The 25,950-nt window shown below is 41.2% G+C and overlaps 2 protein-coding genes and 1 non-coding gene across 5 annotated transcripts in view; 2 read left to right on the forward strand and 1 right to left on the reverse strand.

Moving 5' to 3' along the window:
• The window catches only part of LOC104590638 (Ubiquitin system component Cue protein), a 39,910-nt gene extending 36,277 nt beyond the window's left edge, over positions 1 to 3,633 (forward strand). For all 3 annotated transcript variants that reach the window (XM_088894131.1, XM_088894130.1, XM_088894132.1), the window contains 2 exons: positions 80 to 522; positions 2,337 to 3,633. In XM_088894131.1, coding sequence (XP_088750257.1) covers positions 80 to 522; positions 2,337 to 3,403 — 1,510 coding nt within the window. In that variant the 3' untranslated portion in view covers positions 3,404 to 3,633. The remainder of the gene's footprint in view (positions 1 to 79; positions 523 to 2,336) is intronic.
• A 3,308-nt stretch (positions 3,634 to 6,941) lies between these two features.
• Positions 6,942 to 7,015, reverse strand: TRNAN-GUU (transfer RNA asparagine (anticodon GUU)). The gene has a single exon. It is a non-coding gene; the product is annotated as a tRNA-Asn (tRNA).
• A 1,469-nt stretch (positions 7,016 to 8,484) lies between these two features.
• On the forward strand, positions 8,485 to 13,617 carry LOC104590639 (formin-like protein 6). Its single transcript, XM_010249357.3, has 4 exons — positions 8,485 to 10,586; positions 10,674 to 10,873; positions 11,772 to 12,013; positions 12,114 to 13,617. The coding sequence occupies exons 1-4, from the start codon at positions 9,091 to 9,093 to the stop codon at positions 12,906 to 12,908; spliced, it is 2,733 nt and encodes a 910-aa protein (XP_010247659.1). The 5' UTR covers positions 8,485 to 9,090; the 3' UTR covers positions 12,909 to 13,617.
• Positions 13,618 to 25,950: the final 12,333 nt, after the last annotated feature.

Genomic DNA, 25,950 nt, shown 5'->3' on the forward strand with positions numbered 1-25,950 from the left:
CATTGTCATGTCTCCTTTCCTATAATTCTCCTTGAAAAGATTGTATAATTTTATCTAATATGCATCTGAGTCCTTGCAGTTATGGGAATGAAGAATTACTTGGTACCCTGGCAAGACTGCATGATTCATTGCTGCCATCTTTACAAAGAGGCTTTGAACAAATTTTAACAGCACAAACAGATGGGTTTCAGAACTCATTGGGTGAATCACTTCCAAATATTGATACCAGCCTCAAGATGTTGTCAATGAGAATAGTTAAATTTGGTTGGAAATTACTGGAACTATGCTATCTAAGTGATGGAGCTTTTGAAGGAAGCCACTCCTTCGTAACTTGCGCAAAGATGTTCCCTGCCAAGGTTGAGGATGCAGTAATAAGGGGAGACATTTTGGTTCAAGCTTTTAGGGAGCTCAGTCTAGGAGTTTCACATAATGTTCAAGAGACCCAAAAGAGTAGATCATTCCTTCAAAAAATTGAAAGAAATTACAGTTTATTGGCCAGAGTTTACAGTCTATGTGATAATGGTGAGTATTCAAACTTACATCTATGGCATGGATTTCAAGAGTTTTTTACTTCTATCATCTCTTGCAATAATGCTACTCATGTTTAGTTTGTTATAAAACTTTTTTTACTGGATTCAGTTTAGCTTAGTTGCCCTAAAGATGAAGTTCTCTATTCCAGCATTTTCCTTTTGAACTTCTTTTAGCTATTACGTTAGTATTCTTCTTTCACCTAATTAGTTATGGATTGAGTATAAATTTTAAAGTACATATACTTTAGAAAGGCGAAATTTTGACTCTTGAACTGTGATTGGTGAAGGGCACTAAACTGTTTTCCAGGGAATTCCATGGAATTGATAGGATCCTTTCGCCAAAGGAGTCATTTGAATTGAAATTTTACTCTTCAGTGTAATTTGTGTTAAAAAAATACTCATTTTTTTTTACTGTTCCTGAATCATTGTATAATTTGAAGTAATTCAACCAGAATTTCATTTAGTGGTGAGGAATCAAGAAAGATATAAGCAAAGAAGGAACTTCGTCAATATCAGAGGCAACATTTCTTTTTGAATGGTTGAGTTTTGATTTCTAAATGGAATTAGTGGAACAATTTCTTGTATGATTGCTTAACTCAACCAATTAATTTTTCTTTTAATAAAAGTTCATTATTAGGTCAAATTCTAGGGGCTGTTACTTGATATAGTGGCAAAATCTCGGGCTGGCAAGCATGAGAATGTGGATTCTAGTCTGAGAGCAGCCACATTTTGTGTTAAAAAATGCCAAAGGTTAGGACCATCCAGTCTACCCCTCCCATGACCCCAGATAGGTGGGAGCAACATTGGAAATGACCTCTTTTAGGTTAAGTTCACTAAATAATGGTTAGTGTGCATTTGACACCAGTATCCAATATATCAGTATTATCAAAAAACATCAGTCCCTTGTTATAGTACTTTTTCCATCTACATAATGTTAGTTAGAGATGCCTTTTCTATTGTCTTAAAGCTTTATCTTTCACCATCGCCCATAATCCCACAACATCTTATTTTTCACATCCTTTTAGTTCCTCCTCTATTCCCCTCAAAAAGAACATTTATACAGACATCTTTGGCTTCAGTCGTTCTTCCCCAAGAAGGTAACCTCAAGTTCTAAGTTCCAATTATCATCATGGAAATAGTGCATTTCCAATCACTCCTTTAGTTATCATTTGAGTATAAAGCAGGCAACTTTTGATGGTACAAAATGCTGAATATGGTTAACTTTATATTTTATGAAAGAATTAAATCCTGGAAATTGTAGGAATATGTGAAATGTCATGGTCTAGAAAGCTTTGCCTTGACTTTTGCAATTAACATGTCTTCTCAATTATAAATTAATATCGTTGTTATATATATAACTGTTCTATATAATTTTTCCAAGAGGACATTACAAATAATTTGAGTGTCATTATTAAAAATGGAAACATTGTTTACTAAAACCATCTGTCACGACATCTTATCTGGAAACTTAAATACAAATTTTATTGTGCTATTTTTAAGGCTTTCTATGTGACTCAAATAGTTAGTGGGTATCAATAACAATGTTTCTTACAGCCTTTGTGCAGATTTTGGTTTGTTAGCTTTCTAGGACGGAAAGATGGTAGTTAGCCTCAGAAAACAAATTTAATGTAGACAATATCCCATATGTGTGCTGCTGCTTTTGGGGACTTCTCTATTTTATTACCATATACTACCTTCTATTTTTTCCTTTCACTCTCTGATGACTTCTTTTGACACTAACGTCAACCAACAGTCTAGTGTTAGAATCTGGAGTAATTGACATCAATTATTACTTCCCACATGCAGGATGGATATCCATGGATGGTGAACAGCTTCAGTATTTATCTTGTATTTTGGTGTCCCACTTTTTGAAGGCAACAAATAAGGTACCAAATGTGCCATCAACTAGCAAGTTGCAGATGGATGAAGATGCTGCTATAACAGAATCCAAGATCAGTCAAATAAAAGACCTTTTCCCTGATTATGGTAAAGGGTTCCTTTCTGCATGTCTTGAAGTCTATAACCAGAACCCAGAAGAGGTGATTCAGAGGATTCTTGATGGGACTCTACATGAAGATTTACTATCCTTAGACGTTTCTCTTGAGAAGATTCCACCACCCAAGTCCGTGTCATCTTTGAGCAGGGATGCTAAAGGTAAAGGGGCATTAATGGAACCTCCAGCACTAGCTTTTACCAATGTGGTTGCTGCGGTGAAAGACTGGCAAACTAATGCCCCTTCATCTTCGTCTTCGACTGGGCGGTTCACAAGGAAGTCCAAAGTTGGCGTGCCTGAAACTGAAATCCTAGACTCTGGATCCAAGGAGTCGATGAAAACTGCAATTCTTGCTTCACAATATGAGTATGAAGATGAATATGATGATTCATTTGATGATCTTGGTATGAGTCTTGTGGAATCAGGATTTGAGGAGACAGAGACATTAGGAGACAGAATCAACTCAACTCCCGGGAAATCATGGGGGGCTGAAACTGAAGATTCCAACCCAAATACTTCTGGTTCGAGATGGAATTCTCGAAAGAAGCCCCAGTTCTATGTCAAGGATGGTAAGAATTACAGTTACAAAGTTTCAGGTTCAGTTGCTGTTTCAAGTTCACAGGAAGCAGCATTAGTCAATCAGGCACAGAAAGAATTGATTCATGGCCTCGGGCGTGGTGGGAATTTACCCATTGGGGCTGTTAAGAAGCTGATTGGGTCCAACGAGCAGCAGGATCATCAGTCCTCTAATGTTACTGAGACAGAAAGGAGAGAGAATATACCGAACTCCAGGGGTAGGGGAAGGAGAGGAGGTGGTGGCAATCATCACAGGAAGGACCGAGCAATGAAAAAACACTTTGCAGGATCGAGTGGTTATTAAGTACATATGGAGAATGTACACTTATTGTGTTCAAATTTATTGTTTTTACCTTAATCAATTTCATCAAGTGGGGTTTTCTTGGGATTTGAACTGTATAGCCTATTACTCTGCCATCTGGATGCGGCCAAAGTTTTGTTGGGCCTGCCATTTTTTGAATTTGTGGCAGTTGATAGTTTACTACTATTATCGTGATTGAAGTAGAATGTTTTTGAATGCTGTTGTTGTTTCTATATCCTCTATTCTTGCCTTGCGTTTTTATTTTAGGGCAAGTGTCCAAAACCTACCATCACTTTTTATGAATTCTCTTAAATTCATCATAATTAAATTCAGCATAATTTTTTAAAATGTCTAAATGTTCAAAATTCACCATGTCAATGAGATTTTATTTTCTAGAACTCATCATCCCTTAGAACACCATTAAATTTCAATGACCCAAGTTGTCCATGTCAACTTAAATGTATATATCATAACTAAACTGCCCCTGAATGGTGAGTCAGCTTGTTAAACTCTTTTTTGACTGAAATAAAATAGGACTACCCACAACGTGCTTCCTGTCCGACCACTTAAACGAGTGAAGCTAGTCGTCCCCGATGGCATCAAACCCCCGCTGAACGTCACCGTATAAATTTTCTTCTCATTCGGTAAAGATCCGGCTCGACCAAGATTTTTATCGACTCCACCTGCGATGTCACAGATGCCTTGCCCACGTTCGTCAGTGTTCGCGTATGCTTCACTGTGGTGGTTGCATCGGCAGTTTCTCCACTCTGCAGTGTCGAACGGGATGGCGAAGGAACGTAAAGTTTCTCCTCGCTATCCTATTAATCTGCAGGGAGGTGTACTGTTAACATCAACACCATCAACAAGGTTGGCAAGTGACAATGCTCCGACCGACAAAGAATGTGGTCAGTCCGTCGTGCACATTAACGATGACCGCTGCATGAGTGAGCTTCATCCCAAGATCATCCGTTAAGAATGTCATCAACATACCCACCCCCGCGAATTGACCCAGCTTCGAGTTGATAACTAATCCTATCATGTAGAATAGATCATCACTTCAGGGCGCACACTATCAACAATAATGATAAGAATTCGTTTCATGCAAATAAAACTATAATTTCAAGAAAATAAGGAACAACCTTGGATGAAGAATCGATTTCCCGGTCCACTAGCGGTACTGGATCCATCTCTTAACTTTATTTGTTGTTGCTTCTGGTTGGTTGTCGCTCATCTCTCTCTGAATTATGATCGGATGGATGGGTGGAAGTAAAGAGCACAACATAGTGAGCTCTGGAAACGTTTTTTCTTTTCCCCAGAGAACACAGTAATAAAATGAAATGGGTAACCGGAGGAATTAAGAAGAAAGAAACCCCATAACGGAAATTGATGGAGAAAAGAATTTAGAAGAAAAGATGGGAATGAAATGGTCGGAGTTTATGGGTCTATTGGTATCGGATTTTTATAGCTGATCATCATCTACCGCGTAAGGAAGATTTCCGTCTATTTTCCTGGAAATTTCTTTTCGTTTTACAAACTTTAAACAAAGATTGCCGTCGCCCGTCGGTATTGTGGTGGCGGGGCTCAAGGTTCAAACGAAGAACTCGTTGTGCACTTGCTGTGCCTACTCCATGAAATTCCCATCTCCATCTTGGCTGGGGTTTGAGTGGTTGAAAACACATGGTTGAAAACCTACACTTTGTTTAAACATTTTATTTGGATATGCCTTGGCTAACTGCCATGGACTGCTAGTTTTTAGTCGTCAAAAGAGTTTCTGTGCAGTTGCTAGACGAAGCTATGCGCTCTCTCTTTCTCTCTCAAAATCTTATCTTTAACCATCTTCTTTCCAGCTTCCAGCTTCGGGTGTTTCCTCCAAGGTTCTTTCCTCCTTCCTTTCCCTTGGGAAAGGAAGATGAACTCTATGTGTGTGTGAGACTAAGAATGAGAGCAGACGACTCTAGTCCGAGGAATTCTGGCGTCCGAGTAGTGTGAAGCTTGTATCTGACTTTAGGTAAGACAGAGAGAATATATTCGAAGGATAAAATAGTAAATTAATGATGCCTGTTAGTCAAGTTACCAATATCACACTGTGTCAGTGAGCTTCGGACGTTTTGAAAAATTATGTTGAGTTTAAGAAAATTCATTAAAAAGTAATGATGAATTTTGGACAATTTCCAACTTAACTTGATCTTTCCACGGATATGACTATAAGGCGTTACACAGTGGATCCATTCTCATGATAATACCAGCTATCGCCTTCACAAATTGCTGGGAGTCAGATTCAAATAAATTACTATAGTAAGGAGGGCATTGACGAGGTTACCAGACTCGGGGATGACGGAACTACAACTAGATCTCCCTAGTCTCCAATCTGACACATGGTTTGGCACGTTGTGATTGCGTTGGTTTTGGGGACAATAAGTTTCAGTTTGGAAGGAGTATTGTGATTGAGTTGTGATTTTATTTTAATATTTTATATTATTTTGTATGTATTTGCATTCTATTCAAATTGAGGGTGTTATTTTTTTGGATTTTAAAAGGGAGAATTTGGTTAATGGGATTTTGATTCCCATGAAGAAACTTATATTTTTTTTTCAGATTTATTTAGGAATTAGGGAAAATTTATTTTCCTATCCATCTCCTAGGTGGATAAAATGATCATTGTCTTATTTACATGAAAAATAAAAGAATATAAATGATGCATTTGCCTAAATAAATTTTTCTTGAGAAACACTTACCTAGATACATAAGGTGGGACTGCCCTTACACGTAGGCCCCACGGTAAAAGCAAACGTGGCCCTTTCACGACTTCACCTTTGTTTGCACTGCCCTTACACGTAGTTTTTTGCATCCATTTATTTGTAATCATGACAAAAAATATTATATTTTTTAATCTACTTTCTCATTTATACTCATTAATGATTATCAAAAAAAAAAAATTCATTAACGGTGCAAATTTTGCATCTCAAAAATTGATGACACCACTTTCCACTTGCGCTCAATTCTCTCTTGTATTGGGACTACATCTAGCTTCTTTTCTTGCTTTTCACAAAGAAACAAGACAACAAATTATCCAAAAAAATAAGAAAAAATAAACAAATAAGACTGTCAAATTTGAAACAAAACTCTGGATCTCCTGTCCACCAAAATTCTACCCACATTTAATTGAGAACATCTCCACCTACAAGATGAGATATTCTCCATGTGATACTGATTATATTGTAAGTTCAAACTCAAATCACTCTTATATCATATGCATGTTACCTGGGACAGCTCATTTTCAAGTACCTGGACGAAACGATGAGTTAATAGTCTTGCTCTTCTCAGTTAATTAACAAATTATATTTCTATTTCTTACTTTTATTGGTTTTTTAATATGAAATTACAATTTAACTTTTTAACACCCCATGTCGGTTCCTGTTTATTTCCCCTCTTTTCCTTCTCTCACCTAACGCAGATAAGATGATCGCCGCTGCTGGTTAGAACCAATAACCAAATTTACTCGCTCAGGAGTCAGGATTCACTTTCTCGAATTAGTTAAAAGCACCAGAGAAAGGGTTTGAACCTTCGACCTTGTGGTTAACAGCCACACGCTTTAACCAACTGAGCTACTCCAGCAGATATTTTAGTTTTGTAAATTAACATACCTTAGATATAATGAACGAATTGCCCCGCACAATATATATATTTTTTTCAACACGTTCCAACAATATCTTACCACAGACCATATTGAAAAAAATATTTTATTATGAGCAGATGGCAGCTCTCATTTTCACCACCACGTTTGGAATTATTGGTTTTTGCCTGGAGTTCACATCTGCTACGACCGTGGTTGTAGCACCGACTTGTAATCCCCAATGAAACATAAACTGTATCCGCGTGTTCATTGAGGGTTGCAGCGGATGTGCGTATGTCTATGTCTCTTGGAGTAGTTGCAGAGAGTAATAAGTAGATTTTTCTGGCCTCCTCAGATCACACCTCACACGAGTGGTCCAGTGCATCCTACTGACGCCCCCCCCCCATCTCAGCAGGGCCATCAATTATGTCAGCAATCAACGTGACTACGTGAGCTAAGCCCATATGTTGGACAAGAGGGGAAAAAACAACAATTTGTCCAACGGACTACAGTACTTGAGTTGGAAAAACAAAACAGCAAAAGAGAGAAAATGAGAAGGAATTGAATGGTTGGTTCGTTGAGAGGATCCCGATTGAGTTCGACACTTGTAAAATGCTGTCATGGTGGCCCACAGGTTCCCAAACTAAACGTCATCACCACTTGGGAGTTGGGATTTCTGGAAATTTGGCAACCATCTTCAATTATATATAGAAAAATTAAAATACAGCAAACTCCAATTGTTGACTAACTGAGAGAACTCATGCATGCAAAAACAAAAACAAGAATCCAGGTGACTGATCATTATGAGCTCAGCAATCCCTTCAATCTTCATAATCAACAATGAATCAATTTGCTGCTTTCGGATTTAAGGCCGCAACCCTATCTTCAGCTCAGCTCAGCCCATCCGATTCTGATCCTTTGGGCTCACTCACTATTTGGAGACCGGGCCGACAGTTGTTGTTGTGTTCTGATTCCATGAAAGTTGCCGTTCCAACTGGGAAAGATATCTCAAATGCCCAAGGGTGCGGCTTAGGTGTACCGTACGTCAAGGAGCAGATAGGTGAAGTAATTAAAATTGTACAAAAGGAAAAGTTACACGATAGAAAAGCAAGCTAAGAGAAAATGCTCTCAGACGATGCAACAGAGAGAGAGAGAGAGTCTCGATTCTAGTCTCTAGAGAGTGCAGAAGTAGGCAAATTGGTGGGTGTATCCGTACTTGTCCGATTAATTTAACAAACAAGTCACATCATCCCCAAAACCAAAAGTAGTTCTGGACAGATTCACTCAACAAATGATCTATTAATGTTTGTCGGGAAAAAGATCCAACATTTGTCCACCACCACCACCACCAAGGTTGAGATGAGGTGAATGGCTCATCCGTCGTCCCTTCTTCTGAATTCTGATTCCGGAGGCAGTGGTTGATTTAATCGGACGTTGACTTCTACGGATGCAATGTATTGCTGAATCGGTTTTCCCTGTTTTTAAATTCCTCTTTAGACTATTCGAATGCACTGTGTTTATTACTATTTATACATATACAGCATGATTGTTTTATTTAATCAATATATTTAAAGTTAAAACAAACCCACTTTGAATTAACTGAGCCAAGTGCCCCAAACAAGGAAATTTTAAAATTCGATCTTCTTGCTCACGGCAGAAGTCGGAACTCAGAAGAAAGGAATCGAGTGATACATCTCATCCCTTCTACAAAAATATAAAAAAAAGGAAGAAAAATCTCGTCATTGATCTTTTCGCCACTGGAGTTTTATGGGTATAAAGTTACAAACTGTGAGTCCCAAATCCCAATAGAATGATCAACACCCCGGAAAAGCGGCAAAAGTAGATTCTCACTGCCATCTGCCATTTATAAAGCATTTCTCTTAAAAAAAACACTAAATCGTAGAAAAAAATGGGGATCTTCCTGCCGTCGGTCAAGCTCAAGCAAGCATCTACACCTTACCGTCTAAAGAAGCTTCTTCTCCTCCTCTCACTGTCTCGGCCAACGAAGTAACGAACGCAAAAACAGACGACAGAGAGAGGAAAAAAGGAAAACCAGAAACGTCAACGAAGAACAGCCATGGAGGTGAAATTTCCTTATGTAGACCTCTTGTTTTTTGTGTTTTTGGCTCTATCTTCCACAATTATCCCATCAAATTCAAGTGGGATAATACCCAGAAGTCAAATTTTGAGCACCAATGATGGTCACAGAAGGATTCTACACCAGCCCTTGTTTCCGGTTGACTCCACTCCACCGGCCGCAGAGCCACCGCCCGCTCCATCCGGAAGCTCGGTTTTTCCAAACCCAGACCAGCCCTTCTTCCCAGAGGTACCCACTGGACCAACCCCAGATCAGACCCAGACCACCACTCCGTCTCCTCCAGCCAACAATGCCTCCACCCCTGTTACAACTCCAGCAGCACAGCAAGCCAGTCCAACCAAGATGGTTGCCGTTGGAATTTCCGTCGGGATTGTCACATTGGGCATGCTCTCCGCATTGGCGTTCTTCCTTTACAGACAGTGCGGGAAACACACAATTGAATCTCAGAAGCTCGTTGGAGGGAATTCCCAACGGTTTCTACAGGAATCAGGAGTCCCTTCCTCGGACTTTCTCTACCTGGGGACCATGGAACCTTCGAATAGGAGAGGAAGCAGCCGATCCAATAAAGCAATCGCTTCCCCTTATCACAAACTAAGCTCGGTCAGTCGGTCGGAGCTGCACCGTCCGAGCCCCGAGCTTCAGCCTCTGCCGCCGTTGCCTAGGGCTCCACAGAGAAGTTCGTCCCCTACTGCTATGTGGCCTGATGAGGAGTCGTTCTACACTCCCCAGGGCTCATCTGTTGGGAATAGTGGAAGTCCCTGCACATCTGTTACACGTCAAACTCTTCCCACAGCCACCACTCTGGCCACAATTGCCAAAGGCATCATGAGTAGTGCCACTAGTTCCACATCTCCTTCTTGGAGGTCTTCTCCAAAATCACGTTTTTCAGTGTCCCCTCCTGATGACAAACATGTCTGTGTATCAAGGTCACCTGTAGCAGGAGCAGCACAACCACCACCACCACCACCGCCACCACCGCCACCACCACCACCTCCTCCACTACCACCTAAAGGCCGTCAACTGTACCAAGTCCAAAATAGTCAACCTAGAACACCCTCACCTCCCAAGAGGAGGGCGAAATTTCCATCCCCACCTTCACCACCGAATTTGGTGCTTCCTCACTCAATAAACGATCCACCCCCGAAGTCGTCTGAAATCCCTCCTCCTCCCCCACCACCTCCACCACCCGCAGTACTCGGAAAGGAAAGACCTACAGAAACAAAGATCCCGCCGAAGCCCGTCCAAGCATTACCGAGGCCTCAATCTGAGATGCCAATTTTAAATGCTGCTAGTGGGACCAAGATACCAGTATCGAATTCGGAAATTAATCAAGGTGGCAATTCTTCAAAGCATCTCGATTCAGGAGATGATTTAGATGGAGCAAAGCCCAGGTTGAAGCCGTTGCATTGGGACAAAGTACGAGCAACTTCAGATCGAGCCATGGTGTGGGACCGGCTAAACTCAAGTTCGTTTCAGTAAGTAGAATGTTAAGAATTTCTGACTCGGTCCTGTTCCCCTGCTACACAGTCTTCAATCTTGAATACCATGTTACTTATTTGCAGATTGAATGAAGACATGATAGAGACTCTTTTTGGCTGCAATTCAACAAATGTGGTTCAGAAAGAAGCAAATAGAAGAACTGTTCTCCCTCGTATTGAACAGGAGAACAGGATTTTGGACCCCAAAAAGTCACAGAACATAGCTATACTTTTGAGAGCATTGAATGTAACAAGGGATGAGGTAACCGAAGCACTTTTAGATGGTAAGTTTTCTGGTTCTCTTCTGTGTCTGTTCGGTGATACAGTTCTGACGATTGTGTCTTACAATAATCACCTGTAGAAGGAACACAGGGATGTATGATTGTTTTCTGTTTTATTTACCATAGAGATTCACCCATAGAAGTAGGCATCCATTCTTCTGAAATCATAGCCCCAACGTCTCCTATGTTCCATCTACAAGAAGTAGTGTCTAAGACCTGGGTCAAGGTTATACAAATTGTACCAATGCCCATACTAGGAACTTGTAAAACCAGATGCAACTTATGGGTCGGGAAAGCACACAAGATTGTCAATCACAACTTATACTGGAGTTGTTTAAGATGATGGTCATGGTGCATTCAAATTCAGAATGACTAGCTTAAGTTGTCTAGATTGATACCCCAGTTAGCATAAATACGAGAATCCAACTGAACCAATCACAACCATATTTGTGCTATAGCATTCCTAGGGTTCTAGCTAATATAAACTACTTGCAGTTGGGGAACATAGAGTGTAAGAAGAAGCTGGTAAGTTATTCACCATAAACAACTGACAATGGAGTAATCTGAAATAACAATTTCTTCAATTCAGCTTGTTTTCTTATAATCACTTTTCTTCTCTGTTAAGTGTCAGCAGTAAAAATATGTGCTGTGGACTAAAAGAATCAAGTCTCAATTGGCATAACCAAGCACCATAATTTGTAGTCTATACAAAACCCCAATATTGCTGAAGTCCACTCATTTCACTCTACTTAATTAAGCTGGCATTACCAATACATTCAAAATGTAAATTGCATAAAGAGATATTATTAATGCTTTTCTTGTTACTTCGTCTTTACAGACTATTGTATATCCAGCTTCTTGTCATTTTGCAGTGCATATAACATATGTTCTTGTGAAACAGGTAATCCTGACGGTTTGGGTGTTGAACTTTTAGAAACTCTGGTGAAAATGGCCCCAACCAAGCAAGAAGAACTAAAATTGAAAAACCATAATGGTGACATGTCAAAACTAGGTTCTGCAGAGAGATTTCTCAAAGCAGTGCTAGATATACCTTTTGCCTTTAAAAGAATTGAAGCAATGTTATACAGGGCCAATTTTGATACAGAAGTGAAGTACCTGAGGAAGTCTTTTGAAACCTTGGAGGTATTGTATGTGAAAACCCCTAAATTATTTGTGCTAGGTAGAAATCTGAATAGCAGTTTTCATGTGTGAAATGAATCTCATCATCCATGACACTTGGCAGGCAGCATGTGAAGACTTGAAGAACAGCCGGCTATTCCTCAAACTCCTGGAAGCTGTTCTCAGAACAGGGAACCGGATGAATGTTGGCACCAACCGTGGTGATGCTAGAGCTTTTAAGCTGGACACACTCTTAAAACTAGTAGATGTAAAAGGTGTTGATGGGAAGACAACATTGCTCCACTTTGTAGTGCAAGAGATTATCAGGTCTGAAGGCACGCATTCTGATCCTGCACCGGAGAATCTTCCTAATAAACTGGACCAGAAAGCAAAGGAGGAGGATTTCAGGAAGCAAGGTTTAAATGTTGTGGCCGGACTGAGCAGAGAGCTTGAAAATGTCAAAAAGGCAGCAGGGATGGACTCAGATGTACTAAGCAGTTACTTGTCAAAACTTGAGATGGGGCTTGAGAAAGTCAGGTCGGTTTTGCAATATGAGAAATCAAATAAACAGGGCAACTTCTTTGAAGCAATGAAATTATTTCTTAAGGAGGCTGAAGAGGAGATCCTTAGAGTCAAGGGTGATGAAAGGAAGGCTCTAGGCCTTGTGAAAGAGGTCACAGAATATTTTCATGGAGATGCAGCAAGGGAGGAAGCCCATCCTTTCAGAATTTTTGTGATCGTAAGAGATTTCTTATTGGTTTTGGACCAGGTATGCAGAGAAGTGGGAAAGATACAGCAGAGAGCAAAGGTGGGTTCAGCTAGAACATTTCGGATATCTGCTAGTGCTTCACTACCGGTTCTTAACAGGTATAGTACAAGACAGAGTGGAAGCTCAGATGAAGATAGCTTGTCACCATAATACCAAGTGAAGATAATGCGTTCAGAAGCCAACAAATTATGCAATGCCCCTATAGGTAGGTCCACATCAATTTTCATAAATCCATTGGGTGGTATTGATCAAAGAAGTGAGCAGCTCTGGATGGTAACTTCCATTATCTAACAAGTCCATCCATCCAAAGGACAGACAATTTTGAACTCATAGGTTTTGCTTCTAGAAGGAGAAACCCAACCAAAATGCAGGAAAAATACAGAAGCCTAATCCAGAATCCCAAATAGGACTTTGAACATAAAATAAACACGGCAAGAACGTTTTTGATAAGTATAAAAACCAGATGGGCAAGCATGGATTCTACAATAACAAATTTAAAAGAATTAAATATACTCCCATGAGGACCATAGACTTTCTTTCATCGAACTCATTGTTCAAGAAAATGAGATATTTCCATGTTCCTTGAATCCTGGGTCACCTATTTTTTTGTTCGAGATATAGTTTCTGAAATTAATTCGTTATGATTAGCTGATAGGTTAACTACTTTTATGCTGGGGCACATACATATTACGAGTTATATGGATGTAATGGGAGACTGCTTTTCTTTCAGTCTTCCTGTTTTTCTTTTTCTTTTTCTTTTTTTTTTGTGCATAATGTTGAGGCAATGAATCTTTATTCAACTAGACAAGTGATAATTATTTTAAGGTACCAACTCTTTGACTGTACCTATTCTGTTTTCTGTTCTTTTTTTTGGTTAACATTTATTTTCCTTTTCTTTTCTCCCTGTCTGCCATTGCACCAAAAAGAAGACGACAATCCAGTAGGAAAGCTCCTTATATGGAGCTTCTATTTTCCTTTGACACCTGATACATGCATTATTTTGGGAAGTCGTTTGATTTAACGCATGATGGTTAATAGAGTGTGAACCTCTCAGAGGAAAACAAAAAGAAAAATCCCGACACCAAAAATGAAGTGAAACTAGTCGCAGTAGTTATCCATCTATCTTCACCATCGTTCTTCTGCGGCCATGCCTTGTTCATTCACCCGGGAAGCAAGCGACTAATGCGTCGTCAACAAAGGAACATGGGTTAAAGAGAGAAAGGAGATAGCTATGTATATTGTTTCTCAAAGTGTCCACAATATAGGCCATTCAACATCCATTCTCGTCAGAATTTCAGTCCGACCGCAGACTAGGGAGACGAGTTATTATCTCCGGGTTTGGGATGGATTTGCCGATCACAAGTTAATCTCCCCATGGTTTTTAAAAACGAACTGGTGACTGAACCGGTCAGGGGTTAGGTTATCATTTGACTCGAACGGCCGGCCCGTTCTGACAAAAATTAAAAAAATTTAAAAAATTAGAAAACGGTCAAAATCGTTCGAACGATTAATTGGCTGGTTCAGTGGTTTGCTGACCAAAATCAATGGTTTTAAGGGAAAATGGAACCAATCAAATGACCGGTTCTCGATTTTGAAAACCATGATCTCCCCATATATATATATATATATAATGGTCAATTACAATATCAATTTAAATTTCAAAAGGATATAGGGTATATTTGATTAGTGATAAAATAAATAAGTAATTAATAAAAAAATTAGTGAATGATTGAATCAGTTATTGTCGAACTGTTAATTCACATGTCTGTGTTTATGTCAGCCAACAATGTTTGCGGACGCTCACTAGTTTGCATCCTTATGGTGGTTGGATGTAATGGCAGGCATATGTTGTGTAAATGTATTGTATTTTGAGGGTGAGATTAACATGGAGACAAGTTGGGACTGAGGGGCTGGGGCAAGGGGGTGAGTCTATATTTTCTTGGAGATCGAATTAGGGTTTGTGAGAAGAAAAACCCTATGCTTTGGGAATTAGCAGGAGAAACTGAGACCGGGTTCAGTCCTCACAAAACGGCTCTCACACCGTGCTCAGCTTTTTGTCTGTGGATATAGGCAACTATTAACTATTAAATCTTGTCTCCAATGTTTGTGCTTTCTCTCCTGGGCTTGTTTTCTGCACGCATTTCACAATGGATCTAGCATGTAGATATAGTTTGAAGGTTCTCCTTTTCCCCTACATTCTAGTTAAGAGTGTCAATGGATCCATTTTGGATTGGACCCCATCCAGTCCAAAATCAATTTGGATGGATTGGACGGACCAACAAGATATATTGGATTGGATTAATCCAGTCCAAAATATTTATTAGATTGAATTGGACTTGGTCCGTTCATAACAAATTTATATTGAATTGGGTTGGATTAAGTCAATATCTGGTCCATTGATATAAGATAAGAATATATATATCAATAGGCCGGGTTTGGATTGAAACCAATCTAAATCAAAATAAATTTGAACAAATTGAATGATTCAGACATTGAATTGGACCAGTCCAAATTGGTCCAAAACATTCATTAGATTGAATTGGACCTGGTCCATTTATAATGGACTCACATTGGACTGGATCGGATTGGACCAAATCCAGTCCAATTGACACCCCTAATTCCAATCTCCTCCCAACTACCTAAAATGCTAAAACAATTGGTATAGTACCATAGAGGTATTAAAACGATGAAAAATTTATGATTTGATTCTTTCAAAAATTTTTATTAGTTTTCTGAATGTATCTTAGAGTATCCCTAAATTGTGATAGATTCCTCCATCTATCACTATTTCCAAATGTACAAACTCATAAAAATTTCAAAGATGGAGAAATCAATAAAAACGAAATTGTAAACCTTGATACCTCTCTCACCTTATGGGCTTCAGTCACTGATTCTAGAAGTTCCTTTTTGTAGACTTGGGTGGCTTTATAATCAAGCGTGAAGCGTTGACAGGTGACCTGAGGGCCTGTTTGGGAGGGCTGAAGCTGAACATTCAGCTAAGCCGGTTCAGTTGCTCTGAAACCATCTGAAAAGGCTGAAGTGTATAACCCCAGAAAAAATGATCAACTGATAACTGATTTGAAGACTTAAGCTCAGTTTGGAAGGAGTACAAATGTAAATATGTAGAGTGTAAATACATACAAAATAATACAAAATACAAGATTTTGCACTCTATATTTGTATTTATACTCCTTCCAAATTGAGCGTTGAGATTTTTCACAAAAGATAGCTTGGAAGCTAATTTCGTAGGACCACCTTGAAAAGAAGCCGCTGTGCTTCAGCCCTCCAAACAGGCACTGAGATGGAAGATTATCACAAAGAAATGCAAGTCAGCAGCAGTTTTACATGGATCGACAATGTGTTTCAAGTCTGACACCGGTGGGAGGCATTTCCATAACTTTTTTTTTTTTCACCCCTTCGCTTTATTTGGCATAATGAACAGTTAATTTATGAGAAATTCAAAATAATACGACCTCCCTAGATAAATTGTTAATATGCACTCACAACGAGTTCAAATATTGATGTTGTTAAGGTTTGATGCCGTCAAAAAGTGGTGAAGTCCACGTCCCGAAGCAGAGCCACCACCAGCATGGCGCGTTAATCACCGTTTAGTGACATTTGAAAAGTAAAAAAATGTCCTAAGAATGCCATTTAATTCTCTTTATCAACCATCTAAGCATTGACAATAAAATGTGTTGATGCCATGGTCAGGCTGTAGAGGTTGGTCAAGTCTCCAAAAGTCTAGAGAAGGCAATGGGAAAGAGAGAGGACGTGGGGAAGAGAGGAGAGAAGGGAGAGCCCCCTTTCTGAAAAAGAGGAGAGAAGGGAGAGCCTCCAAAAGTCTGGCGGTTAAGACAAGCCACCCCAACAGTTGGCAGCACACCAGTGTCAGCCTTGGCAGGATAAATCTTCCCAGACTTATCCAACGGCTGTAAACATTTAAAACCAATACAAGTCTCATTAAGTGTCAAGTTTTAGGGTTTTACAGAAGTATACCACACAACATGAATCATACATGTACTTCATTTATTTATATTAAATATCAAAAGTACATTAAAACTGATTGAAGCTAAGGGCATACAAAATCTGTCCAACATAAGTCTCAATCCTTAAACCTTTATAGCATATATATTAATTTAGGGTCCGCAATGAACATTAATAAATAATGGTTGCTTGATTCACCATGTTACACTGATAGGTTGCATCAAAAAGTAATAATGGTCAAAAGTGAAAACATCCTTCTGCATCACCATGGGAGCTTTTAGTGGCTTTTAGTGTTGGTTAATAGTGAAAACATCCTTCTCACTGCTTGACAAATGCAGTTCATTGCCTACAAGATTTTGTTTTCCCTTGGGTGCGAATCCAAAGACATCATGAAGCAATTCATTTTCCCGTTTAAACAACATAACAGATAATCTCTAAATTACAAATAAGAAACAAAAACATAGAAGTAATGAAAGATAAATAACAGATTAATTGAGTAAAATTAAGTTGTGGAAAAGAAAGCCAACCTGCATGTGCTTGACAAACCCACCTCCTAGAAATTGCTTCAGAAAATTTAACTATTGGATATAGAAATTAAAGAATTGTTGCAAACATATGGAACTTGTTGATGGTTGGGATGGCCGAGGACAATACTGTCAATTTGCTCCTAAGCTGAAGGGTGACCAAAGTGTCTGAGGTCCGAGGTGGCCGAGGACTAGTAGGTCGATCTTGCAAAGATGAGGATGTCAGAGACCCTGAGTGAAAACCCGAGGCGGAGACTTCGACGGTCAAGTTAGTATTAGGAGGAGTATTAGGTGAACGAGGTCTGAGGTGCAAACACTCAGACGAGACCGCAAGAGTTCTCAAGTGCTAGCTAGAGAGCTTAAGTTCCAACCCTTTACCTTGGGGGGGGGGGGTTCACCTCATATTTATACTTGAGGCCAGGTAGGTGAGCTCGGACAGTCTGGATGTGGTCCGCCAGGTGACTCCGCGCTATTGGCTCCGCAAAGTCCGCCCTGATTGGGTCCACTCTGAACTGTGCCGCCTGACACATGTAGGCCCATGATAGGACGAGACCATCTGCACCTACATCATTTGCCCCCACTCCTGAGGCCGTGGTGGAGGTCCAAGCTGAGGACCTCGGCTTCGGCTGAAGGGAGTGCGTCGGTTGTATTGGGAGGCGCCATTGGACCTTTTGGATGTGTCGTGGCCTGTGGTGGTGTTGACTTGGCTTCGTTCCCTTCTCTAAGGGGTGTTGTAGAGGCTCCTTCTGCTGGGAGGCCTTGGCCTTGGCTTTGAGGCCATTGCCGTAAGTGGGAAAGGGGAGACCTTACCCCCCTGCCCTATCTCTGTGCTAGTGTGGAGGCAAGTCCGTGGAGGCCTCGACTTCGGTCGTGGGTGCCGAGGGCGGGGCACTTGGGTGCCCGAGCTGCTAACTTAACTGATTGCGGGGTGGAACTCGTCCTTGTCGGCCCGTGAACCGTGGAGGAGACGGGTCTCGGTGCCGGATCTGGGTCATATGCCACACGGGTCTCCGAACTGATGAGTTAGGGTAGTACCCACGACCGTAGGGGAGACGGGGTCCGGGTGAGCCAGGTCGCACGTTCACTGGGTTAGCACGGTTGAGTGGACTAGCGAGTTGTAGCGAGAGGACTGGTCATAGTTTTCAAGGCGCTAAGGCGAGGCTAGGCGACTAGGGGTGCCCAGGCGATGGATTTTTTATGTTAAAAACATAGATCCTAGGGTAGTTCCCTAGGTACCATAGCCATATTTCTTCAATAATTATTCATAAGAAAAGTATAAATTTCATATTAAAGTATAGAAAATCAACATATTGATGAGAAGAAAAGGAAGAAGGAAAATAAAATTCAAAAAATATAGGGGTTGAACCCTTATTTTTGTTATAGGTAAAAAAGAAAATAAAAAGTATTGGTAGTAGTAGAAGACGACGATGATGAAGAAGAAGAAGAATGTGCTGATTAGATAAAATTTGAAGTTATTCCTTACTTATTGGTTCAGGTTTTTAAGTCTTTGAGGGTTCAATACAGCATTTATCAATGTTTGTGTTGATTAAACCCTAATAAATAAGAAAATAATAAAATGAAATTAGTATATAAACACACAAAATGATTATTTTAGTTTAATAATGTCTATTTTATAATTATAATCTCAAAAAAGAATGAATAAAAAAAGTATTTTATAGTAGGAAGTAGAAAACTGCTTGGCGATTAGGCGAGGAGAGCCTCAAAGGGCACCTTGTTGCCTAGGTGTCGCCTTGACAACTATGGGACCAGTCAGTTTGCTTGGTGTCATTTCATCTTCTTGAGGCGAGCGACGCGTGTCGATCAGCAGACGGGGCTGTAGAGGCAGTCGCTGCGCAGCCATTGGATTGGGTGTGATCTGGACCATCCATTTTTCTTTAAATAAGGGCCTTAGTCACGTATTTTCTTGCCATTTGCTTTCAAGTGCCTTTGCCTTCAAGAGACCTTTGCTTCGTAGAGTTCTCGGCTTACTCGCTTTTCTTCAAACTTTCCAACCTTCGTCCTCATCTTAGGTAAACACCTCACTGCCATGTCTTACTCCAATTTTGGCCTAGAGTGCTATGAACTCTTGGATCCCTCGGGGGCGAGCTCCTACCAGACCCCATCACCTGCCAACTCGGACCGAGGCTCTTCAGTAGCCGAGACCCCAACCCTGCGGCGAGAGGTCGAGGTGCTGAGGGAGAGGATTGCCCTCGGAGGTACCGAGTGCAGTCAACGGGGCGAGGACTCTCCCTGTGAGAGCGCCGTGTTTGTGATGCCTAGGGAGGCCAAGGGGTCCCCCTGGTGGTAGTGGGGGAAGAGGTTCCCAAGCCCAACCCGAGGATGGTGGTTGAGTATGCTGCCCGAGGGGTGAACATTGGGCATCTACCACGTTCGGAGCACGATTGTGTTCTGGATTATGACCAGGTGAGGTCCCTGGATAGAAGGTACTACATCCCTTGGTCCTATAGACTTGGGGTCCCCGACACTGGTGATCGGCTGTGGACGCCGGAGGAGGGGAGATCTGTGTCTACCAGCAATTTTTGGAGTTCGGCCTCAGATTTCCCCTTTATCCTTTGATCTCCAAGCTGCTGAAGTGGTATGGGGTTACACTTAGCCAACTAGCCCCCAATGCCCTTAGGACCATTATCACCATGTTGGTGGTGGCTCGACTTCGGGACGTGGACTTGATGCCGAAGGTGTTTCGAGCCATGTTCATGCCGAGGGCACATTCTACTGAGGGCGGTGTATATTACTTCCATCCTCAGAGAGGCTTACCCATAGACAACCCTTCGTCCGTCCACAACTAGAAGAGCAAGTTTTTCTTTGTTTCTTGTCCCGAGGGTTGGTCATTTAAGTAAGGCTGGGGGGAGATGCACCTGTCCGCCGAGAAGTCCAAGCCTTTACTTCAGGATGATGAAACCGCTGCGGTATCCCACCTACTCGTGTTAGGGATGCTCCGGGCCAAGCTAGTAGTGGAGGTGGAGCTTCCCTTGGTTTTTGCAGGTCTCAGCTCTGCTCACCTCGGTAGGAGAAGTCCTGTTGTCGGCTGTTTAACACGTCGGCTTTTGCTTTACTTGGAGGTACTGATTCCTTGCTCTTTTTTGCAGAGATGCCGCTGGACACAAAGAGAATGCTATTGGAGAGCGCTTTGGCGAAGAAGGCCCTAGCCGAGGGGACGTTGGGAGGGCAGACGTCGAGGAAGCCTGCCGAAGGGACACCCATGCGTGTTGAGAGGGGGCCCGGGCCTGCCGAGAGGACGTCTCAGCCTCAAGCCCCCACTAGTGGAGGGGGTGACCGAGGTAAGAGAGCAACGGAAGGGGATCGGCCGAAGGAGACTGGCAAGAAGGGACCACCCGAGGCACCTCATGCTCCTCTGGCGAAGAAGTTAGAACACAAAGACCGCCCGACCGAGGGCGGTGAGCGAAGGAAGGAGGTCCCTGTTGCTTCGAGGGGGCCTTCAGCAAAGGGGCTTGCAACCGGGCCTTCATTTGCCCCTCCGTCTTCGTCAGAGCTAGTCGAGGAGGGGGAACTCCTCACATGAATGTTCCGCCCTAGGTGGAATGTCTGTGAGGGGGACTCTATCGACACCGAGGGGGTTGGTAGAGCTTTGATCAGGGGGATGATCCCTCAGGGGGATCGTCTTGGTATGATGAACGCAGACCCCCTCGTTGTCCGGGATCAGGGGTTAGACTTTTTGGCCGAGGCAGGGTTTTAAAAGCGAAAGGCGCAAGGGTCATTTTGCGCATGAGGCACACGGTACAAGGCGGGGCATGCGCCTTTCGAGGCAAGGCGCACAATTTAAAAAAAAACTAAAAAATAAAAAAAATGTCAAAAAATTCAAAAAACAACCAAAAAATCAAAAAATTATAAAACATAATATTAATAAAAATATAAACATAAATTTTAAAATAAATGTTTTAAAAAACCTATTATCTAAAATTAAAATACATAAACATAATATGTAAAGCATATTCAAATGAGAATTTAAAAATGAAATCAAACATATAAAACATTTTCAAGCATATAAAACCCACAATCTCTTTTTTCTCAACTAAATCAAGTAGCTAATGTAACATATTACATTCCTAATTCTATGAGCCACCTTTGTGCCATGCCCCTCGAGGCAAGTCCAAACAAGTCCATGTTAGGGTCTTAAATTTTGAGTTTTCACACAAAAAATAATGATTCTATAGTTTTAATTGCTTTTAAGAAGATATTTAATTAGGATGAATGAATGGACAACATTACCAAATAGGGGGTTCTTGAAGAGGAAGAGGCTGGCGAATTGCTCCCATAAACCGACAGAGCGAGGAGAGAGCCCGGAAAACCATCGACGGACTGCCCCTTTGAAGGTTGCTTGGAAAGTCCGACACGTCAGGGCATCATAGTATCCATAAAGGAGCATGAGCGCCTTGAAACTCTCCAGGTGGTCGTCCGGGTCGGTGGTTGCATCGTACATCTCCAACACCGGTGCCTTGAAGTGTGGGGGGAGAAGCTCGGAGATGATGTCCGAGGTGAAGGGATCGATCCTCCCTGACAGATGGATGTGGCTGGTCGAGGCCTTTGGTTGGCTCTCTCTGACTTGGTGGAGCTCATCCTTGATGGCAACGGGCTATGCTTGGAGGTCGATGATTTGTTGGTCGCGTCCCAGTCATCGTAGACTCAGTGGGGGGGGGGGTTCACCTCCTATTTACACTTAAGACCGCCTGGAGGTAGGTGAGCTCGGACGACTTGGGTGTGGTCCATACGCTGGGAGCGCGGCCATCCGAGGCCACTAGGTGACTCCACACTCTATTGAGAGTGGTTAGACAGGGGTGTTTTTGGTCACGTTCTCCTTTCTTATACTCTCTGTATTTGGGCACCCAGATAGGGGCCTTCTTGTAATTATTAATTTTCAATTATAAAGTGAACTTTTGAGGGTGTGAACAGTGAACTTCACACACCACTCGACATTTTCCTTTCTTCTTCCTCTTCTTCTTCTTCTTCTTTTCTTCTCTTCTTTCTTTCTCTCTCTTAAAACCCTAGTGTTTTTGTAACTTGGTATCAGAGCGGGTAGAAGCATCTGGGAGTTAGTTTTTTGTTGATCTCCTACCCAAAGGTGAACTGCTGACGTTAGACCACCGTCGGATGACATCAGCAGTTCGTATAGGTGTCAGTGGCAGTCTATGAAACCAACACAGTTTGATTCACCCTGGTTTTAGAAAAATTTTGGTATGACTCTTGTCGTTACATGAAACTTCTATGATTTTTGGTGGATTTTTCAAGGAAAAAATCGCGGAAATTCCAGATTTGATGTCGAGCCATGTACAACAAGTTTGATGATTTTTTTTTTGCTGTAAAACCTAGACCATTCAGGTTGTTTTTCAATTTGGGATTGACGAGAAGTGGTCTCATAATTTTGTAAGAGCTGTGTGATTTTTGGGAGATTTTTTTCTCCCTCTATTTTGCCGCCAACCTAGTTATTTGGGTCTTCCTTTGGTTCTTAACTGTGGGGTAACATGATTTTTGGTCTGGAACCTCGGTTAAAGTGTTGGGGGTCCTTTTTCATTGGTGAAAAGGTGTCTTGTTAGAATATGGATTCATCTATGGATTTTCAGATGGTTCCCGGTCTGCTCCCGTGAACTATAGATATTTCCAATGATATGATAACTTCTATTAAGCTGGGTGGAACTAATTTTTTAGAGTGGTCTTAGTCTACCAAACTTACCATTATTGGGAGGGGTAAATTGGGATTCATCACAGGAAGGGAAGTGAAGCTGAGTCCTGAAGACCTGGAATTCGCAAGGTGGGAACAAGACCACTCCCTTGTTATTTCATGTCTGATTTGCTCAATGCAACCTCATATTGCTCGAAATTACATGTTTCTTCCATCTACCAAGGATATCTGGGATAGGGTAGTTGCTACTTATTCCCAAGTTAGCAATACTGCTAGAGTGTATCAACTTTGGAGGGAAGCTTGCAGTATGTGTCAAGGGGAGAGATTTGTTGCATGTATTTCTCTTCTCTACAGTCTATCTGGAAAGAAATGGATCACTTGAAAGCTCTAGTTTGGAAGGACCCTGAAGATGGTGAGCAGTATCGGAAGTACATAGAGGAGAATAGAGTCTTTGGTTTTTTGGATGGCTTGAACCCAACGTTTGATTTCTCCAGATGACACATTCTTAGTGTAGGCATTGTTTCTCTTGCTATTGCTTACTCTCTTGTACAAGGGGAAGAAAGCCGAAGAACCGCCATGATGCAATCCTCTGTGAGCGATCATTCTTCCTTTATGTCATCTCGACCCAAGCAAAATACTAGCAAACATCCCATTGTAGAGAAGGTCGAGGATGTTATTTGAAAGTACTGCAAGATGCCAAGACACACTAAAGAAAGGTATTGGAAGCTCAATCCTCATCTAAAACCGGAGAAGTACAAAATCGGGAAGAAGGGCAATGCTCACTTGGCTACAGTTGGTAATGATGCAGGAATATATTGTTGCAGCTAGAGAAGGGTGGTGCGTCCTCATCATTTGGTTATGGACTTAGTAATCTATCTAGTTCAAATGCCAAGACAGGTACTACACTTGCTTGTTCCACCTCCTTTAGTCCATGGATTGTAGACTCTAGGGTCAGTGCCCATATAACTCACATTTTACCTCATATAAGTTAACTGTAGGAAATGGCAAGATTACTGTTGTAGATGGATCTCAGACCCCAATCTCCGGTTAAAGTGAAGTTAGAATCACTAATAACCTTTCTCTTGACTCTGTTTTATATGTGCCCCAACTACAAAAAAATTTATTGTCTATTAGTTCTCTAACAAAATCCCACAATTGCTCAATGACCTTTTTTTCCCACCCATTGTGTTTTTAGGATTGGAGCATGGGGAAGACGATTGGAAGTGAGCATGAAGTGGATGGAGTCAACCTCCTGGATGGACATTCAGAGCATGGATTGTCAAACCAGATTGAGTCTTGTTCCAATGAGAAAATGAGTCTTTTGAAATTATGGCATTGTTGCCTTGGTCATATGTCTGTTAATTCTATCAAGTTTTTGTTTCCAAACTTGTTTGATTCTGTGTCCAAATCGAATCTTGAATGTGAAGCTTGTCATTTATCCAAACAATGTAGAAACACATTTTACAAGCAGTAAAAAAAGTAATTTTGCTTTCCATTTGATCCATACTGATGTTTAGGGCCCATATGCTGTCCCCTATATGGGGGGTACAAATATTTCATTCTCTTTGTTGATGACTACAGTTGGTATACGTGGCTTTACTTAAGAAAAATAGAGATGAAATTCCTATGATTGTTCAAAACTTCATGAATATGATTGAGACACAATTTGAGAAAAGAGTAAAGATAATAAGATCTGCTAATGCCAAGGAATACTTTGAACATCACTTGCATAGATTTCTTGAAGACAGGGGCACTATTCACCAAAGTTCATGTAGTCATACTCCACAACAAAATGGGGTGGTTGAAAGAAAAAATAGGCATGTGGTTGAAGTTGCTCGAGGCTTATTGTTCCAACTCGTTTCTGGGGTGATGCTATTGAGATAGTTGTATATCTCATTAATAGACTCCCATTAAGGGTCCTTAACCTTCATTCTCCTCATCAACTACTCTTCCCTGATGAACTTCCTTTTAATCTACCCCTTAAGGTCTTTGGATGTGTTTGTTTTGTACATGGTATGAGTCATTCCCAACGCAAGTTTGACCCTAAATCCGTTAAGTGTGTATTCCTTGGTTACTCTCCAGTCCAGAAAGGCTATAGATGCTTTGATGCTCTCTTTGGAAAGAGATATGTCTCTAAGGATGTTACCTTTTTGGAATCCTCTTCATTTTTCTAGTCATCATGTCCTCTTCAGGGGGAGAATGCAAGTGAAGATCGAACTCCCTTTTTCCTTCCTGTTCCTCCCTCTCTTCCTATTTCTTTTCCTTCTCCTCCTCCTCCTGTATATAAACCTCGGTCCTGGTAGCAATTTTTCATCAGGTGCAGTAAGAGGGTGGCTCCTGAAGCAGAATGCCCATTACAATATGATTCCCCAGACTCAGGTAATCTTGAACCTCTTGACAATCCTATTATTGATTTTGACCTCGACCTTCCTATTGCCATTCAAAAAGGGAAGTGGACATGTAGTAAGTACCCTATCACTAACTATGTGTCTTAAGATGAACTATCCCCTTCCTATTGTGCTTATATTTCTACTATTTCTTTTGTTTCCATCCCTCATAGTGTTGCAGAGGCAATGTAGTGCCCCAATTGGAAGGAAACTATGAACCAAGAAATGGAGGCCCTAATAAAGAACCAGACTTGGGAGGTTATTCCTTGCCCTAAAGATAAGATTCCTATTGGGTGTAAGTGGGTTTATACTATTAAGCACAAGGCAGATGGCTTAATTGAAAGATACAAAGCTCAGCTTGTAGCCAAAGGATACACTCAGACTTATGGTATTGATTATTTGGAAACTTTTGCTCTAGTTGCTAAAATGAACTGTATTCGTGTAATCATGTCTCTTGCCGCCCTTTACTCGTAGCCTTTATATCAAATGGATGTAAATAACGCCTTCCTTAATGGGGACTTACAAGAGGAAGTGTATATGGACTTACCACCTAGGGTAAGTTTCCCTAACAGTGATGGAAAAGTGTACCGCTTGAAGAAGTCTTTGTATGGATTAAAACAGTCTTCAAGAGCATGATTTGA

The sequence above is a fragment of the Nelumbo nucifera genome, chromosome 1 (assembly GCF_055504915.1).
Source record: "Nelumbo nucifera cultivar China Antique chromosome 1, China Antique-T2T, whole genome shotgun sequence".
Lineage (NCBI taxonomy): Eukaryota > Viridiplantae > Streptophyta > Magnoliopsida > Proteales > Nelumbonaceae > Nelumbo > Nelumbo nucifera.